This window comes from Phacochoerus africanus, chromosome 16, assembly GCF_016906955.1.
Source record: "Phacochoerus africanus isolate WHEZ1 chromosome 16, ROS_Pafr_v1, whole genome shotgun sequence".
NCBI classification, from domain to species: Eukaryota; Metazoa; Chordata; class Mammalia; order Artiodactyla; family Suidae; genus Phacochoerus; species Phacochoerus africanus.
This window is the reverse complement of record NC_062559.1, coordinates 16,922,769-16,942,587: the sequence shown is the minus strand read 5'-3', so window position 1 is coordinate 16,942,587 and position 19,819 is coordinate 16,922,769. Positions and strand designations below refer to the sequence as shown.

General features: G+C 54.5%; 1 protein-coding gene across 1 annotated transcript in view; it reads right to left on the bottom strand.

The window, feature by feature from the left end:
• The window catches only part of PLXNA4 (plexin A4), a 458,094-nt gene that overhangs the window by 7,627 nt on the left and 430,648 nt on the right, over nt 1–19,819 (bottom strand). The window contains exons 26-30 of the mRNA XM_047763901.1: nt 13,373–13,476; nt 12,379–12,478; nt 10,472–10,662; nt 9,415–9,584; nt 4,794–5,006 (exon numbers count right to left, since the gene is read on the bottom strand). Coding sequence (XP_047619857.1) covers nt 4,794–5,006; nt 9,415–9,584; nt 10,472–10,662; nt 12,379–12,478; nt 13,373–13,476 — 778 coding nt within the window. The remainder of the gene's footprint in view (nt 1–4,793; nt 5,007–9,414; nt 9,585–10,471; nt 10,663–12,378; nt 12,479–13,372; nt 13,477–19,819) is intronic.

Below are 19,819 nucleotides of genomic sequence, written 5' to 3'. Positions count from 1 at the left end.
CCACCTGCTTTCTCCTGAGCTCCTGGTCTGCTGGGCTTGGCACTGGGCTCTGCCGCTGAGCAGCCGCACTGACTGTGAAGAATGCAATTACGCCCCATCAGTGAACTTCACACAAGTGTTCTTATCAGCTGGCTGTGCGGTGAGGAAGGGAAAGGTCAGCCTGGGCTCCTGTACTTGAACTTGCTCCCATGGGATACCTTCCTGCAGGTGAGTCCTGCTCCAGAAGGGACTAGTGCTCTGAAAGTCCATTCTGACCCACCTCGACCTGACCAAGGCCTGGCCCACTGAGGTCTGGGTCCCACCATTGGCCTCACCCAGCTGTCTTTGCTGTGCTTGCTCAGGTGGGGTGCCAGCACCACTGCGGTCCTGACACTGGTCCCCAGGAGCTGCTCTAAAGGGAAGGGCCCCCAAGGGCTGGATTCTCTGCTGCTGACCGGTCTGCGGTGTTTTACAGTCTTGGGGCTCCCATGAGGTGGGCCCAGTGTGTGATGGTGAGCACCCCAGCTCTGCCTTCAGCATGGCCCTAGTGATCGAGAAGGGAGTCTCTCATGCCCTGAGCCTTCGAGAAGAACGAGGTTCTGTCGTCCCTTCGAGCACCTCAAGGATGAAGGTGCAGACATGAAAGACATTAAGAGCCTGATGCTCTGATGTGCAGATACTGGCCCTTCCAGGCCCTGCACCAAAGTCTCCTCTGTGCATCCTTCACTGACCTCCCAAGACCAAGCAGAATCAGGCCCTCCCTCTCTGAGCTCCCACGGGTATAGCTGATGGACTTGCTGAGGGCCCGTCTGTGCGTCCTCCTCGGCCACGAGAGCCACAAGGGAGGGTCAAGTCTAACACATCCCAAGTGTGCGGTGTGCCATGATGGACACCATAAATGCTTGGCCAATGGGTTGAAGATTTTTTCTTTTGCTTTTTTAGGACCAGACCCATAGCATATGGAGCTTCCCAGGCTAGGGGTCAAATCAGAGCTACAGCTGCCAGTCTACACCACAGCAACAGCAATGCCAGATCCGAGCCACATCTGTGACCTACACCACAGCTCATGGCAACACCGGATCCTTAACCCACTGAGCAAGGCCAGGGATCGAATCTTTGTCCTCATGGATACTAGTCTGGTCCGTTCGTTTCCGCTGAGCCACAACAGGAGCTCCGGATTAATGAATATGTTAATGAAATGTCCAGATTTCGCCTCCAGTGTTGTTCCCGAGGTGAATTGCTATAGTTTTATATTTTGAATAGATGGCTTCCTTAGGAGGTTTTTAAAAAATATTTAAAATTCTTAACCTTTTTCATGTGTGATATGTGTGATAAATGGCATCCCAACTTGTGGCATGCCCTGGTCTGATTCCCAGGGGCGAGCTTCACTCTGTCTGGAAAGCCTGTGACTGCGAGTGAGGGAGCCTAATGGTGCCATAGGGTTAATTCCAACTGAAAGGAAGCCACTACCTAAGATGAAAATGTTACTACTATTGGCAACGAAGTAGAAATGACTGCTGATCATTCCATGTGAGTCTGGTGACAACACTTGAGTTCTGCTCTGTAAGGTGAGTTGGTTACTACGGGGGAACCAAGAGATTCTTCCTCCTTTCTCTAGAAGTGGCCATGAGCAAGTGCTCTAATACTTGGATGGAGGCGGCAAAGACCAGCCAGTGGGTCCACCGTCTACTGGCATTGCAAGGTATTTGGAGGCAGGAATGGGATGGGAGGCTGGATGAGAGAACAAGGAGAAGGAAGGGAGGGAGGATGCATGAGAGAATGGGCGGGGGGGATGGTGGGGGATGAGAGGGGGCTGGGAGGGAGGAGGTGGGGGATGGGGGGGATGGGAGGGGGGTGGTGGGGGATGAGAGGGGGCTGAGAGAGAGGGGGTAGTAGGGGGGATGGTGGGGGATGAGGGATGAGAGGGGGCTGGGAGGGAGGGGGGTAGGAGGGGGGATGGTGGGGGATGAGAGGGGCTGGGAGGGAGGGGGTGGGGGATGAGGGGGGGATGGTGGGAGATGAGAGGGGGCTGGGTAGATGAAGAACTTCTAGGAGCTACAAGCCAGCATAGTTGTGACAATGATTTGGGCTGCTCAACCAACAACAGTTAGTGAGGCCTCCCATCCACATGCTTCCCACCCCCCTACAGAGCAGGCCAGCCAGAGGAAACCCAGTTTCTCAGCTGCGAGGACAGAAGGCCCTTCTCAGATGTGTGTAGAAGGCACTCTACAGCAGGGAGGCACAAGCTGGAGCCCTGCAGGGGCCCTCTGCATGCTCACAGCAGCCAGACAGCAAAATCAGAAGTGGGCAAGCTCTGGGAGTTCCCGTTGTGGTTCAGCAGTAATGAACCCGACTAGTATCTATGAAGATGTGGGTTGGATCCCTGGCCTCGCTCAGTGGGTTAAGGATCCGGTGTTGCTGTGAACTGCGGTGTAGGTTGCAGATGTGGCTCAGATCCTGTGTGGCTGGGGCATAGGCCGGTAGCTGTAGCTCTGATTCAACCCCTAGCCTGGGAACCTCCATACGTGCAGCACTTAAAAAAAAAAAAAAAAGTGTGCAAGCTCTGGTCACGAGAAAGGGGCGTTCTATCATTGTTCTTCTGAACTGGAGGCTGTGAGGGCCCCGGGCAGGCTGAGCTGGGAGAAGAGGCCGGCCGGCGTCCCGAGCAAGTTCCGTGCTGCTGGACTTCACTTCCCAGCAGCCAGATGAGCTGGGAGGCCAGCCTCCTCGGGGAAGGAGAGTAGAACTGATCACTCTGGGCTTGCGCTTCAGACGTGCTATGCAACCTCCCAGCCCCTCTGCCTTTGCGCCCACGTCCCAGAAGGCGAGGAGAAAGGAAGTGGGACTCAAGCAGGTGAAAGGACTTCCCGAGAATGCCTCTGGTTGCTAAGAGACTGGTGGGCTAAGGAATGGAAGCCATCAAGGCTCTGCTAGCAATAACCACGTGGACTGGGGTTACTCGTGACCTGCAGCAGCTGCGTGGCACAAATCTCATTTAGCACCAAGTGAAAGGGAGACCATTAGCCCGGCACTGCATTACTCTCACCTCCGGCTAACCGGGCTGTTCGGGGGCGTGTCCTCCACTCAGATGTTTCACACACACCCCCAGCCCCTCACATGCCTGCTTTCTCCCTCCCTGCCCGAGGTCCCCTCGCAGGGACACGGTGCCAGTGCAGGGGTCCCCAGTAGCCCAGCTGATGCCTCTTTCTTCTCTCTTTGCTAAAGATCCAGCTGACCACATAGGAGAGCTGGCCACTAGCAGCTCTGTTGTCAGAATGAGCCACTGTCAATGCAGAGGGAGGTAAGACCTTCTTTGGTGACTCTGACATGATGGGATCCAGAGACAGAAGAGTTAGTGCTCTCTCTGACAGCCAAGGTGGATGCCTACCACGTGCGCCAGCAAGAAGGGGTGGGGAGAGACCAAAGAACAGAGCAAGAAGGAAAACAAAATGCAACCCTTTTAGCAGAACCACGTTACTGACATGGCTGGGATCCCACCCCCTCTTGGTTATGCCACCTGTACAAGGGAAGGCAATTTTCAAGTCAAAAGATGGAGACTGTCTCTCTGCCATGAGCAAAACAATACTGTTCATTCTGTCTCAGTCACCAAATACAAAACAATTTCTGGTCTCTATGACTCTTCCAAAAGGCACCAAATCTGAGCTTGTATCCAAGTTTCTTAGCTTTAAGCTACTTGGAAAGAGAAAGGGCTTCTAAAATCAAGACTGCCATGGACGGTTGTGCAGGTTGTTCACTGCACAGAGGTGTTTGGTCAAGAGGGTGAATTGAGGCTGATAACCAGCCTGTCACTCAACAAACCATGCACTCTGGCTTGGGGCCACATCCCCTGGTAGGAAGGGACACCTTCCTTAATTCGCACGGACACTATATGGCCCTCTCTAAAAGTATCATCAATAATAGAAAAGGGATTTTGGGAGTCAGCTGAATTGGGGGCTCTACTTTCCTTTTAGCCACTTAAGTCATCTTGTACTGATTACCCGGCCATTCTGTATGTATACTTCTTTCCCTACATGGGCACAAAATGAGGTTATAAATCCTGTCCTCTTATATTCCAGAGCTACTGTGACGCATAAGTAGAGCTTCAGCTGGCTCTTCCACTCAGGTGCTTGGCGTATGGAGCTGCTGCGGTCCAGACAGACCATGACTTCTTTACCATGAGTCAGCCTTGGACTCAGATGAACCCAGCTCTGCAGGGCACAGGTGGCCCTCCTGTCACAGGTGCTCTGTGAGCGACTACAATTAGATCAGGGCCACCATGGCCGAGAAGACACCAAGGCCTGGGGCGTCAAGAACGCATCATGTGAGAGTCGGGAGACTGGGACAGTGAGAAGCCGTTCAGGGTGACAATGACATCCCCACAGGACTCTGGAAGAACTGCCAGATGGACAGGGGCAGATGGGGACAGGCCTCCAGCCTGTCTGTGGCAAGATGTCATTGGGTCCCTTGAAGGCTTTTTTCCCCTCTTTTTCTTCTTTTTTTTTTTTTTTTTTTTTTTGTTTGGTGGGCATTGGAGCAGGGACAGTTATTTCCTTCCTGGGCCTAGAAGGTATCTCGATCACTCAGATCTGGGCCCTCTATGCAGGGGAGCAGAGGGCAGAGGTGACTTCTAGCCACGTCCCATTCTTCTTTCAGCTGACAATACCGGGTCTGCGGGCTATTGGGGGGGGGGGCGTTGTCCAGGACCCGTGTGCAAGCCCTGCCCACTTTGGACCCATGTGCAGGCCCCCCCCATACACACACCCACAAGGGAAGCTGCCTGCTGCAGCAAGGGGCCTGCCTGGCCCGGCACCCACCTCTCCACCCAGTTCTTGTAGCTGGGGATGTCCTTGGCGTAGAGCAGCTTGTTAGAAGGGGAGTCCTTGCCCAGCCGGTGCTCGGACGTGGAGCACGAGTCCATGAAGGTCTGGGCCACCACGGAGAGGCAGGCGTCGGTGATGCTGTTCTTGTGGATGTCGAACACGAACTGGGGGTTCTTGATCATGTTGACCCAAAACCGCAGGGGCAGGCTGTGTGGAGGCAAGAGGCAGACGGTCAGAGGAGAGGCGGAGGGGTCTCTGGAGGAAGACAGAAGGCAAGGGGTCTGGAGGGCTTTCCCTCTGCCATCAGTTCACGTTCTGAGGAACCCCAGATCAGCAAGGATGAAGGGTCCGTTTGGACATGCACACTGGTGGGCCCTGGACAGAGCCAGACCGGGCTGCAGGCAGGGCTCATCCTTTGCCCTGACAGCACCAGGCTTTGGGGTCCGGGGCAGCCATGACCAGTGCTGGAAAGGGGAATTTCTTTCTTTTTTTTTTTTTAATGGTTTTTATTTTTTCTGTTATAATTGATTTACAGGAAAGGGGGATGTCTGATCCTGCATGCCGCTGGCTGCCCCCTTGTGCCAGATACACGGCACATCCAGTCGGCAAACCTTAAAGAAGAGCCTGGAACCATGGCCTCATGTCTCTGCCCTCCACTGTGTGACCTGGAAGAATCACGCCCTTCCTCCCTGCCTGTTCGTACTGGCTTATTGCACATGGCGAGGGCCCTGGTGCTGAACAGTTCAAGTGGCGCTGCCTGATTCCCATCTCCAAGCTCGTGTGCACAACACTCCCGGCCTCTCATCTGCCCGCTGGGCTCCTCCTTCCCCTTCCTTCCAGGTAGCACCTCCTGGGTACCAGGAGCTACGCTAGCAGCTAGGGGTACGGTGTGAATAAGACCCTTCCTCTTCCCTTTGTAAGAAGCCTGCCTTCTGGGAGTTCCCGTCGTGGGTCAGCGGTAACGAACCTGACTAGGATCCATGAGGACGCAGGGTGGATCCCTAGGGTTGATCCCTGGCCTCGCTCAGTGGGCTTAAGGGTCCGCTGTTGCCGTGAGCTCTGGTGCAGCTCACAGATGTGACTCGGATCCCGAGGTGTTGTGGCTGTGGTGTAGGCGGAGAGCTGCAGCTCTGATTTGACCCCTAGCCTGGGAACTTCCATATGCCATGGGTGTGGCCCTAAAAAGCACCCCCCCCAAAAGTCTACGCAGAGGGCCATGTCTGAAAAGTCTTCATGGGGGCAACAGTGCTTAACGGCCTCAGGTTTAAAGATGCATCATTGTTTCCTGGGTGGATGAGGCCTGGAGGGAGAAGCGGAAGAGGGTCCTGCCAAAGAGGAATCAGCTAAACAAAGATGTGGAGGAGACCAAACGTGCAGGGTGGTTTGGGAACCCTAAATCATCTGTCTGTGGCTAGAAAGGGTTCCAGGGCATCGGGCGAAACCTGCCCACCTGCCCCTTGGCTCTGTACTCCGCTGGCTCTCGGATTCTGTGGCTTCCCTCCTCCAGCCGGTGGAGATGCAGGTCAGGAAGCGGGCGGCACCCAGCAAGGGATCCTCTCTTTCTCGCCCTCTGCCCTCCTGCCCTGTGCCCTGATGTGTTACTGCTGTTTTGGTTGCTCGTCTCACTGTTTCTGATCGCTATAATGTACATCCATATTTGGCTTGCCTCTGAGAACTTAAGCTCTTTTGAATTACATTATCAATCCAGCAAGAACAAGATCTGTACAGGAGCTGTATCTCCCAGCAGCCAGTACTTCCACACAACAAAAGCTAACGTGCAGGAAGACCTCATATTCCAGACTGCCAGTCAATCAACAAGTATTTATGAAGTTCCTAGGAAGTGATCCGCACAGGCAGCACCGAGGTCTGACAATGTAAATTGTTTCATCCTGGGAAATCCAGAAGAAGGAATAAAGGGCTGGAACAGGGAGCTGTGACCCTCCAGGGAAAGTCAAGGTTCCTGCAGCTGCCCAGGGGCGACCAGGACCGCTGGGCTCAGAGCCCCGGATGAACGACCCCCCAACCACACTGCCCAGCCGAGGCCCTCTCCAGCCCACATCTCCCTGTTTCCAGAAGTCCCACCCAGAGAGGGACAGTGCAAGCCCATATTTGCTGCAAGGAGATTTCTCCCCAACACTCCCCTTCCTCCAGCCAGTTGTGCTGACAGGCAAATCAACCCGGGAAACCACAGCAGCTCCTGCCTAATGAAATATTAGCATATTATTAACATTAGTGGTGGCACTAATCTCTGGTTGATTGCAGCCACTCAGGCTAAATGAGCAGGAGGATTATTTAAAAGAGAAAAGGCAGGGGCGTGGGGAGGAAGGGGGTAGGGAGAGGGTGTTACCACTTTGGCCAGGAATAAAGAAACAATTTCTTTACAATCAGGGACCATTAACTCTAAGTCAGTACGCAGCTCTCATAATTCCCAGACTAACTGCTTCTGGCCCAGGTGGCCTTGAGCGGGTCCGGGGATATGTCCTTGGGTGGGGGACCCTGAGTGGGTAGTGCTGTCTGCTGCCTAACTCCCAGCTCTCCTTCACTGGATCTGGAGGTTTTTTGTTTTTTGGGTTGGGTGTTTTTTTTTTTTTTTTTGTCTTTTTAGGGCCACACCCACAGCATGTGTAAGTTCCCAGGCTTCGGGCTGAATTGGAGCTGCAGCTGCTAGCTTACACCACAGCCATAGCAATGCCAGATCTAAGCCACATCTGCAACGTACACCACAGCTCAAGGCAACGCTGGATCCTCAACCCACTGAGCAGGGCCAGGGATCAAACCCACGTTCTCATGGATACTAGTCAGGTTCGTTGCCACTGAGCCACAACGGGAACTCCGGGACTGGGGTTCTTTACCATAACACCTGGTACTTGGAAGAGCTGGTGGGAAGGAAGGTTGTGCCCTCACCCCGAGGACATGATGACACCCATGAAGGTGGCCTTACCCCAGCAGGAGGGATAGCTGAAAGCAAACGGTTTACATTCCATTTCAGGGGATGTACCTATCAAAGGCCACCAGGGCACAGAGGGGTGTTTTGGAAATCCCAGCTCTCCCCTGCGGGACAAGGATAAGTTCTGGGCAGGGCATTCCTTGTATTCTGAAGGCTGCTGACCTTCAGCTGGGGTGAAGCGAGACTCACTGGCATAGAGAAGCAGATTGGGTAGGTCAGAGACATGCCCTCAGAAGAGTTCTGAAGAGTCATGCTCAAACAATGGGCAGAATTCAATGCACTTTTACTTAGAGGTGGGCCCTGGGAGAGACCCAGGTCCCAGGAGGGAACAGGCTTCACCTCGGGTTGCTGTGCTAGAAGGGGAATTGGGGGTCTAAGAGTCTTGTTACACAAAAGTTGCAAGAACGCCACGATGCAAGGATGTTAAGATCTTCTCTTACCCAGAAAGCCTGTGGGAGCAAACCCCCCTCTTCAGCTCTGTGGTCCAAAGCGCCGTCCCTGCCTGACCTCCCAGGGGTGGTAGAGGCGGCGCTATTCTTCCGGTGAAAGAGAGAAGCCAGGGCATCCTGCTTTCGCTAGCGTTTCAGTGCCACAGGCTGACTTCTGCCTAAATCTGTGTTTTGGTTGGAGGCTCAGGGCTGATGGTCAGGGAGCCTGGAGGATCCCCAGCGCCGGGTCAGTCCTGGGCGCTGGCGGATGCTGGGCAGCAGCTCCCGCTACCTTGGAAGCATGATCTGGGGAAGAACACCCCGAGACAAAGGGACTGTGGAAAAGCTGCAATTCTGGAACTGAAGGGACTAAATGTAAGGCAGCTTTGCCTGAGGTAGCACTCTCAAATAGAGGCCATCTTGGCCCTGCATCTTCATCAATATTTATGGAGTCCCAGCTTTGTGCAAGACTCCATCACAAGAGCTGCATACTGATGTCTGACCTTGCAGTCTCCCGCTGAAACACAAGGCACACACAAACGAGGGGGAGGGATGACATCTGCTAGAGGAGACAGGGGACCATGGTGACACACCTGGAGTGTCAGATAGGACTTACCCTGTGGTCTCAAAAGCGCACTAGTTATGGGAAAGTCTCTTCCCCAAAGGGAGTTTGGGAAAGGAGTTGGCAGAAAGGGAAGACCACCTCTTCTCAGAAACACTCCTTGTTCGCCTAGATGACTCCTCGGTGGGCTTCAAATTCCGCTTAAGAGCGGCTGTGAGATGCTGCCCCCTATGATCGAGCTGCACACATGCGTGTACCTCTCTGTCCAAACAGCTGCCCTTCTGTCTCGGGTCCCTGACTGGCAGCCCAGGGAGGCAGAAGCCACACCTGATGGTCTTTGTAACCTCAGTGTCTAGCAGAATGACCCGGAAGGGACAGCGATCTGGCTACGACATCTGGCACATTCGTTTTCCTTCATTTAGTTGGTAGGAGGTTAAACGTTTGTTGACTGACTGATTGTTAGGAAAGAAGGATGACTGGACGGACCGGAGGGTAGAGAGGAAGGGAGCACACAAAGAGTAGGGGATGAGGCAGGGGCCCAGAGAGAGCGCCTGTGCGCTGCCCTGAGGGATGGGGGGAGGTGGACCCTCCGCCCTCCAAGGCCTGAGCCGCCCACCCCAAGCCCATGGCCTCCCGGCTGGCCTCCCCTGACACATCCTCTGCTCGCCCCTCACTCACCAGTTGCTCTTCCAGGTGTGGCGGACGTGGGGGTCATGGATGCCGTGCTTGTCAGCCTGCTCGTCCAGAAAGTCGAACATGTACTTGATGGCCAAGGGCAAGGCGGAGCCCCGGTGCGCCGTGCTGAAGATGGTCTCGAAGAGGTCGTCCACGAACTTCTGCAGCGTGCCCTGCGGAGGGGGCACAAGTGCAGACGCGGCTCTGAGGACGGGTTTTAAGCGCGGCTTCCCGGTTAGGGCAGGGGAGGCCAGCAGGGGGCCGGGCCTGCCTGCCGGGGTGAAGTGGGGTGACGGCAGGTCTGAAGCCGGCACGCGCCCCCGCCCGATGTCATGGATCTCCCACAGCTTTGCGTTTCCCCTGCACGTGGAAAGAGATCCAACACCGATGACTGGACCTAAGTAAGCCTTCCCCTGCCAACAACGAACGAGGTTTGGTTTCACACCCTTTGGCGGTGTTATTTTAGCACTTTTCGCAAATGCTAACGAACAACGCCCTCGGTCAGAGCAGACAAACACAATCTGCTGGTTCTGTTCGGGCGCTATTCACGCCGGCTAATGAACGGTGACTCGTCTGGCTCCACAGAGAGCAGAGCCCAGGCCAGGCTCAGGAAGGAGGGACGGACTGCAGGCACAAAAGGTCCCCGGAACCAGGACCGGAAATGGTGCCCCAAAATCACCGATGGAGCCCCAATTTCCATCCCTAGAGACTCGATGTGACATCCCAGAGAAAGTCATTTTTCCTGAAGGCAAAGGCAGAAGAACACGGTACATGCGGCCAGTGTCTCTAGCTAAGCAAGAGAGAAGGGATGGAATCAGGACTTCAGGCTGCATGCCGCCCCTCCTGTCTGGGTGGGCTATGCTGGAACATCGGGTTAAGAAGAACTCTGAGGTTCTGTGCTGGGGAAGAGGTGGGGCTAATTAGCAGGGTCTGCGTCGATGGATGACAGAGGGGCACCGGGACGGATACTAGGTGTTTGCCAGCTCTGGCCTTTCTCTGAGGTGAGGAAGTCCCATCCCATAATCCACGTGTGCCCCGCGTGCTGTCTGAAGTCCCATACCTTAGTGGCCAGCAGGCGCGTCAGGTAGATTTCAGACACCATCTTGCTCCCCCGGTCGCCCTCCTTCTGGTCCCCGTGCTCGTGGTTCTTCACCAGGTGCCACATCTTGACTCCGCTCTCCAGGTCGGGGGTGATCATGGGTGTGCGCGAGCGGAGGCTGTCGGGGCTCCCCGTGTACCGGATCATGTTTTCTGCCAATGCAGGGTCCCTCGTGGATAAGTCCACCCCACTTCCAACCCATGACTCACAACACACCTTCAGCTAAGGCCAACTCTGACCCTTCCTGCATTTGCAGGCCTGGTCACCCTGCCTCGGTTCAGTCCGATTCCCCAAACCAGGCTGCCTTTGCCACCAACTCCGGGAAACTCTCTGGGGCTTCTCCACCCACTCGGATTCCCTTCCCTCCTGTACCTGCATCTCTCGAGCCCTTACTGCTCCATTCGTAAAAATAAAAACTTGGAGTTCCCTGGTGGCCTAGGGATTAAGGATTTAGTATTATCACTGCTGCAGCTTGGGTTCAATCCCTGGCCCTGGAATTTTGCATGCCACGGGCGTGGCCAAAAACAAAACAAAACCTACCAGCAAAACAGGGATAGAAAAAACTACCTTCTTCCTAGCAAAACAGGGAAGGAAAAACCTATTAACTTCATGGGATCATTCTGGAAAATAAATATTAGACAACATAGAATGGTACCCATGCACAGAGGGACTTTCCTCTTTTATATATATGTGTGTGTGTGTGTGTGTGTGTGTGTGTGTGTGTGTGTATACACATACATATATATGCTCATCCATTTTGACACTCTTCCTTGTAAGAGATCTCAAGTGTCAGGATGTGTTCTGTGTAGCCAATTAAGTAAACGAGAGAGGAGTTCCTGTCGTGGCGCAGTGGTTAACGAATCCGACTAGGAACCATGAGGTTGCGGGTTCGGTCCCTGCCCTTGCTCAGTGGGTTGACGATCCGGCGTTGCCGTGAGCTGTGGTGTAGGTTGCAGACGCGGCTCGGATCCTGCGTTGCTGTGGCTCTGGCGTAGGCCGGTGGCTACAGCTCCGATTGGACCCCTAGCCTGGGAACCTCCATATGCTGCGGGAGCAGCCCAAGAAATAGCAAAAAGACAAAAATAAAATAAAATAAAATAAAATTAAGTAAACGAAAGAGCAAGTAGCCTGTCTCCCCTAATGACAGCTGACCAGCTGAGTGATCACCTTGTTGCTTGTGTACCTGCATCCTCCCTCTCACCTGGACAAATTCTTCCCACTTCTTAGCTGAGATGTCAAGTGTGGTGAGATGAGTGTAGAGCAGGAAAAGAAGATGAACGTCCCTCTGTGCGTGGGCACCATTCTACCTTGTCTTATAATTTATTTTCCAGAACGATCCCATGAAGTGGGTAGTTTTTGCAGACCCTGTGCTGCTGGTAAGAAGCCCACCTCTGCACCCTTTCCCCCGCCCCCAAGAAGCAGAGACCCGGCTCTGCACCTTCCCTCAACTGCTTCCTGATGGGTGACCTTTACACGTCATGTAGCCTCTGTGCAACAGAGGTATAATTTGCTAATCTGCATAATAGGGGGAAATAATAATTATTTAATTCACTGATTATTATGAACCTGACGTTCAATAATGAGTATCACAAACGTGAAAGCACCTTACAGACTGTAGGATGCTCAGAAAGGTTAGACTTTTTTCTCGTTTTGGGGGGATGAAGGTCCTGCTCCTGCATCAGAGCCCCGCCCAGAATGAGGAGCTTCCTTTCTGGTTCAGCATTCCTCCCCGGTGGCCGGCCTGCCTAACTCCCCACGACCCTCCCCACTCCCCGTCCTGGGCATCCACTGCCTTCCAGCAGTGCTGCCATCATGACAAGAGCTGCTCAGGGCACCCTCTGTTCCCCAGAAGGATTCAGTGAACTCACCATATTTACTGGCTGAGGTTCTGGAGACGGTGGAGTTGTTCACTGCATTGTAGGCTGTCACCTGCTTGGACACTAAAGCCACCACAGAACCATCTGGCACCTGCAGGGAAATAGCGGGTAAGAGGCCAGGCAGGGAAACTGCCAACCCAGGGAAAAGAACAAGCCGGGATGAACGTGGTCCTCAGGGGCAATCCATGCCCCACCAGGGGACCAGGGGACCGAGGAGGCTGTCAACTTTCCTTTGATGAAACAGGACAGGTCTAAAGACAGAATCGTAGTCTAGGAGTTCCCGTCGTGGTGCAGTGGTTAACGAATCCGACTAGGAACCATGAGGTTGCGGGTTCGGTCCCTGCCCTTGCTCAGTGGGTTGACGATCCGGCGTTGCCGTGAGCTGTGGTGTAGGTTGCAGATGCAGCTCGGATCCCACGTTGCTGTGGCTCTGGCGTAGGCCGGCGGCTACAGCTCCGATTGGACCCCTAGCCTGGGAACCTCCATATGCCGCGGGAGCGGCCCAAGAAATAGCAACAACAACAACAACAAAAAGAAGTCAGGATCCATCACAACATTGTACATGACTATACTTCAATTAAAAAAAAATTAAAAAAAAAAAAAGAATCGTAGTCTATGTCAGGACTCACTCTTCAAGAAACCCTTGCAACAGCTTCTCATTGGCACCCTCTGGTCTTATGCTTCCCTGGGAGAGCACCCAGCCTGACGCTCCAGGGATGGTCCAGGAAAGGGTTTTTCTCAGGACCTTGGCCCAAGCCCCACAGGAAGCATGTGCTGAGCGGGCATCAGATCTCTGAGGAGGCCAGGGAGTCCTGGCTGAACTTTTCCTGGCTGCTAAGGGCCCACAAAGCGCCGGTGAAGAAGTGGATTTGGGGCTTGGTAACAGCCTCAAAGCGACCCCATTATTCAAGGACTGAGGCTCCCAGGCACCTGGTGCCCCCGTCAGCCAGCCCCCCCCCGCCCACCGCTTCTACCATCACCTCACCTGGTAGTGTGCCAGGGTGTTCAGTCTCTTCCAGTCGTTCTCAATCTTGGTGGTGATGTCCTCATCCTGCAGGATCATCCTCGCCCCGCTTCCCTGTCGCCACTCTGTAGGGAGATCAGCTGCATCTCAGAGAGGTCCTCGGGCCCCTGAATGGGATGCTGAGGATGCCCAGCGCAGGCACCCACACGGTACCACTCAGGGGTGCATCTGCAGACAGACAGGTGCGGGTGGGTGCTCCCGGAGGAGGGGTGCAGAAGCTCTCAGCACAGGGGGATCCTGAATGCCCCTGCCGCTTCTCATTCCAGCAAACTATGTGACAGAAGTAGGAATGACATCCCCTCCGCCAGCCACCTGTCCCCGGTGAGTGGCCACATCTGCAGAAAGTAGATTATTAGCTGACAGACCAAGGCAGGCAAAGGCACCTGAGAGAATGCTAACCAAACGCAAGGTACTGCTGGGCACTCTTGGCTTGGTTTAAGGTCTGGGAGCTAATGAGAGCAAGGTGCAGGTTCACGCACTACGCGCCCTATTCCTATTCCAGGGGCGTGTCTTGCACCCGAAAGCTGGCAGGTGGGTCACCTTGGCAGGGAAATTGAGCACAAGTGTGCAGAGAGACCAGCAAAACCTATTCTCGTGCCCAAGAACAGCCCAACGCCCCCAACGCTGATGTGGATAACAGCATCCTGGTGACCCATCCAACACCTAATCATCTGATGCCTCAGGTGTGCATTTACAACCCCTGTTCTCCCCAAGGGCCCGGAGGCCCACAGCACCCGGGCTGCCTGATGGATCCCACATGGGGAAACGGGACTGTTTCTCATCCACCAAATCCTCATCGCCTCGCGTGGGACCAAGAGATACGCACATTCCGGTTTTGACATGTTCGCACATGGAGACCCAGGTGCACACCAGACAAAGACTAGCTCTCGTGCGCCAGTGTGGGCACATCCACACATGCACACAGGCTCTCTCTCTCTCACACACACACACACCAGAAAGGAAAAATGGCCTTTTCAATTCAAATGCAACATGTGTTCCTGCCAGGAAGCCAGGAATCTGGTTTCCAGGCAGCCACGGTCCCTTGCCACACCTCACAGATGCTGAAAATCTGAAACAGGCTGGAGCACTGGGTTTAGGCAGCGCATGGTTGGGGGCTGGAATGAGGGACCCGCCGTCCTTGCTGAACCCCACCTTGGACTCTTCTTACGGACCATGGATATACTTTTCAGATTCCCTCCCTCTGTTCCCCTCCTGCCAAGGTCGAGCTGGGCATCCCTGACTGATTCCTCCCTGCCTCGCGCCCTGGGCGTGGCCGGTGCTATAGATGAAAATCAGGCCCAGGAAGGGAGCTGCTTGCCCTTGGGGGGAGCAGAGATGCTCCTCATAGCCCAGTCCCTGCCTCCACTCCTGGGCTTGTCTGCTGCCTGGTCGAGGGCTTCTGAGAGTGCTGGGATGTCCCAGGAACGACAACACAAGGATGCCTCTGTGTTCACTGGAGTGGAGGAGCCTCGAGAGGACGCTGGGGACCATCCATCACTTAGTGCTGGTGATGCATGGCTGGAACGGATCACAGAGATGAGGGCCTCAGGGCCAGTAGGGAAGTAGACAGAAAGGGAAATGACCTACCAGGTCACCAGGTCAGCAGTGTTTTGTGTGTTGCTGCGTTGTTTTAATTGTGTTTTTGTTTTTAGTTTTAGGTAGGTTATGTGTGGATGCATGCACTTTTGAGTGGCTGGTGCAAGATAAGGGGAATATCCCCCAGTTGGTGAGGCAGCGGATAGGGGGTACAGTTGGACTCTGGCAAAGACCAGCTTGGGCCAAGGATACGGCAGTGATAATGCTTTGTCCTGGTCACACAGCAGGTCCTGAGAGCTAAGGTCTCATGGGTCTCCCCTGCTTGCCTGCTCAGTGGCAACAGGGCCATGAAGGCAGAGGCTGCATGGCTGCATGGTTGGGGGTGGGGGGGGGACGACAGAAGACAGTCAGTGTCCTGCATTCCTTTCAAGGAAGCCAGAGAGGAAAGAGGGGACACTAAGTTAACTGGCTGGGCCCCCAAAAGAGAAGGTGTCTCCTACACTGATGAGGCCATGTGGCTTCTCAGGATGAGATGGGGAAGGTGCCAGCAAGGCCCAGCTTTCTGGTTTAGCAGCTGCACTGGCACCCTTGCTGATGGTGTTGTAACACCTCTCAGGGAGATCTGAACAAACCATGCAGCCCGGTGGTCTGAGCAATGACAGCTGGCTGGAGCCAGATGCAGGGCTTCCCTGTTACACAAGTGCCCTGAAATTGTGCAGTGCGCAGCCTGGGCAGCCCTATTCAGCAGCCCTGGCTCTGAATCATGTCCAGGAGTTATGTAAGCAAGTGAAAGTCAGTCTGCCTCCCTGCCCCTAACAGAGAAAAAGTAGGGCAGAGTGTGGCCATGCTCCCCGCAGGGCAGTCAAGGAATGAGGACTTGTCCTTGGGAGTTTGAAAATGATGCTGCTAGATGCCTCCCAGCAGGGCTGGCCCAGCATGTGGGACACAGTAAGTACTTGATGATATTTATAACATGAATAACACATAAGTGAATGAGGGAATAAATGAAGGAAGGGGAAGCCTAAGTGAGTGAGTAGTGGTTCATTCCTCTAAGCAGTGGAATGATTTTCTATCGGTATGTCCATGCTCCATGGTGGGCAGGCAGGAGCTACAGTGAGAGGTGAAGTGTGAGCCGTGCTGTTTGAACCCGGGACAAAGGAAGATGTGAACTCCAGACACATCTGCTGCATTGAAGTGAAAGCTCTTGAAATTACTACTGCTCATTCTTCCAGTTTTATAACCGGGAAATGAAAGAAACAGGTTGGGAAGACAGACCTGGAGGTCATGACCACTCAGAGCTCGGCAGCACGGCACCCACCCAAGTGCCAGGAGCACGGGGGACCATGACGGCTGGACTAGAACCTGAGCTGTGGCCACACAGTGATGCTTGCGGGGAGCTGCCTCCCCCCGCCTTCATCCTGTGAGCGCCAGGAATCCACGGGCGACATAGTATCTCCCCGTCCACAAAATCAAGTTGTGCCCATGGTGTGGTCGCGTGCTCTTCCCCGCTGGCTGAGCTTTGCGGGCAGCGATGCTATGAGGGGGCAGCGGGAAGCCTGCCCTCCACTGACGTCAGTGCTCAGTCACCCGTTCGGGGACTGTGAGGTGTTCCGAGCCTCCAGCCCCTGCAGCCAAGCCCCTGCCTCTGATGGGGAGCCAGCGGGGCCGCAGGGAAGCAGCGACTGTGGTCTTTTTGGCAATTATCTCAAAAAGCGAGGAATGTTCCTTCAAATACGAATGGGAGGTTAGCGAGCTGGTTTTAGAGCTACTCAGCCCTGCTTTTAGAGCTCTCAAGTCTGTTGTTTTTGTTTCTTCTTCTACAGAAAAATTGTTATGTGCTTCGTTTCTGAAATATCAGAAAGGAAGAAAAACATCCCATCCCTAAACCAGTCCTGAGGAACGAACCCTCGAGAGATGGGAGTCTGGTGTTGGCGGCTCCGTCCCCAGGACCTACCGGAAAGGTGCACGGCCGTGGGTAGCTGCCCACTGGTCCCAGAATGGAAGCTTATGGGTGCAACCTCAGGCAAGGGACTCCCCGCACGGCGTGGTTGAAGTGGACTGATGTGGACATGCTTCCCTGCACCTCACTCTTCTCTTCGTGGGCTCCCTGAGCTCACCTGTGGCCGGAACACACTTCACTTCCCTGTCATGCCCTTTCCTTCCTTCCCGACAACCCTCATCCCGACCAGCCGGGGCCTCTCTTCTCCCCAGACTCATTGTGGGATGTCTCAAGAAAACCAGAATAGGGGCGTGGGCTCAGCTTTCTGGAGTGTTCGTCACGACCTTGACAGAGGTATGAGTCAGGGAGTGCAAGGTGGGACCACGAAAGGCCAAGGTCAAAGACCAAAATGGCTGGCTCCTAATAGTCCCCACCCCCGCCGCCACCAAATCGCAGGGTTGGCTTCACGAACCCCCATCCCCACCCAGTGGTAAAGAACCAGAGCAGGTTGGCCCCAAGAAGGCGGGCCTGCCACCTTCAGATCTTGGTGCCCTTGGCAGTGTGTGCAGCTGGTTAGGTCATGAGGCCTCTGAGCGAGAGCACATCTAATTCTGTGTTCTGGGTCTTGCTGCACATTCAACATATGCTTAGTTTTCATAACAGTAATGAAAATCAATAGAGCCCAGGTCTCCCCATCCCAAGTTCAGCATTCTCTTTACCAGATAGACTCCTTCTGCCTTGCCTATAAAAACAGCCCTAAAAATATCTCTCTATTGTGTCCACACTTCGCTATGTATGAGGTGACCCTGTTAGAACAGCTGAGGGGCAATGTGACAGCTCAGCCGATGGCCAGCCTCCTCCTCCTCCTCCGGATGCACGCCCAGCCTCGGACACCTTGCCTGCCCTTGGGGCACAGTGAGAGCCTGGAAAATGCCTCAAGGCACCGAGCTCAGTGAGGGCCCCGGTGAATCCCGAGATAGAGTGATGCCGCCCCACAGCCGCGGGGATCAGGACATCTGCCCTCTCTGGGTCAGGACGCAAAGAGGGGCATCTCCTACAGCTGCCATGTTGAAAATCCAGATCCAGAAAGACTCAGAGCTCCATTCTCACTCCCTCAGAACTGTTTCTTGGACTGGATGAGCAAGGAACTGCTGTGTAGCCCAAGGAACTCTATCTGATCACTTGTGATGGAACAGGATGGAGGATAAAGTGAAAAAAAGAACGTATGTATCTGTATAACTGGGTCACTTTGCTGTACAGCAGAAATGGACAGAACATTGTAAATCAACGATAATAAAAAAATTAAAAAAAACCCTGTTTCCCAAGTGCCTACAGTGTGCCCAGCACTGTGCCAGCGGGCCATTAAATAGTTAAGCAGGAAATAATGAAATAAAACAAGAGCCCTGCCCCTGAAGGGCTCTCGGTGGGGAAGCTCCACAGGAGAACCAAGGTTCCCAGGCCCAGGTGGTCAGAGCTGGAAGAAGGAGCCGGGGAGGTGGAGGAGCAGCGGGGAGCCCTTCTGTGACGCTCCAGGGATCTGTGGGGCGGTGTCCTTGAGGGAGACAGTGCAAAGGAGGCTGGTGAGGCACAGGCAGGTCAGGAAATGAGTTAAGGAAGGTCTGGAATACCACACGACGGCATCCGGGTCCACCTGAGAGGCACCTAGGATGGGAGGGGTGGGATGTGGAACAGGGGTGAGAAGGGGAGGGGGTGCCCCTCCCAAAGACGGCTGCCCCTGGCCAAGGCAGAAGGGAGGTGGGGGAGGTGGGGGGCAGGCAGGGGAGTGGGTTTCAGGGGTGTTCAGACCACAGGATGCTGCTCTGAGATTCTTGGGGCAAAGGAGGTGGGAGCACCTTGTTTGTGATGTGTCTGGGGAGACAGTGGGAAGCTGGGGTGTAGAGGAGGGAGGGGCTTATCTGCAGGCCAACCCTGGAAGGAGACACTGGCACCCAGCACATTGCTGGCCCGGCTCCTGGAAGGTCCCCTACCCGCCAGCAGGTGCCACGTGGAGAGGCAGTCCCTACCAGGAAACGACCCCTCACTAGCTCTGGCCCTCCTGCTGTGTGCATGCAGGAAGGTTGGTGCAGGGCACACACACCCGTACACACACCCATACACGCTCACACAAGTACCTCATTTCACCCCAGGCCGAGGAGCTTAAGGCATTGCAACAGCCGCCCCCTCCCCACCGCCTCACTCTAGTCTGTCTATCAACATCTCACAGAAGATTCAGGAGGGGCTGACCTGGAGGGGGGCAAGGAAGAGCCCACCTGGCTGGTTAGAACTGGCTAAGTCAACCCTTCTGATGCACAAGCAACCAAGTTCACAGCTAGCTGTGCGTTCCCAGCCCAAGCAGCCTCTCCTCCCTGCACACCAGGAGCACGCGCCAGCCTGCAGCCAGTCTCCCAAACCAGGGGCCAAGCAGAAGGCTGATAGGGGAGATAGGACTCTACCGCTACTCACCTGTCTGCAGGTGAGCCCCAAGGAGACACCTGGCAGACAGCCCAGATACCCTGGGCACCCAGCCCCTCCCAAAGAGGAGCAGGTGGGAGAAGGGCTGGGAGAGGCCAGGACAGAATCAGTATCACAGCAAACGAGGTTAGGAAACTGACTTGGGGGCTTGGAGCACGAGTGGGGATCATCTAACTATGATTCATCTTTATTTTATTTGCTTTTTAGGGCCACACCCATGGCATATGGAGGTTCCTAGGCTAGGGGTCGAATTGGAGCTATAGCCACCAGCCTACACCACAGCCACAGCAATGCCAGATCTGAGTCATATCTGCTGTCTACACCACAGCTCACAGCAACGCTGGATCCTTAACCCATTGAGAGAGGCCAGGGATTGAACCTGCATCCTCATGGATGCTAGTCAGATTCTATTCCACTAAGCCACGACAGGACCTTCTGATTTGTCTTTTTAAAAACAAACA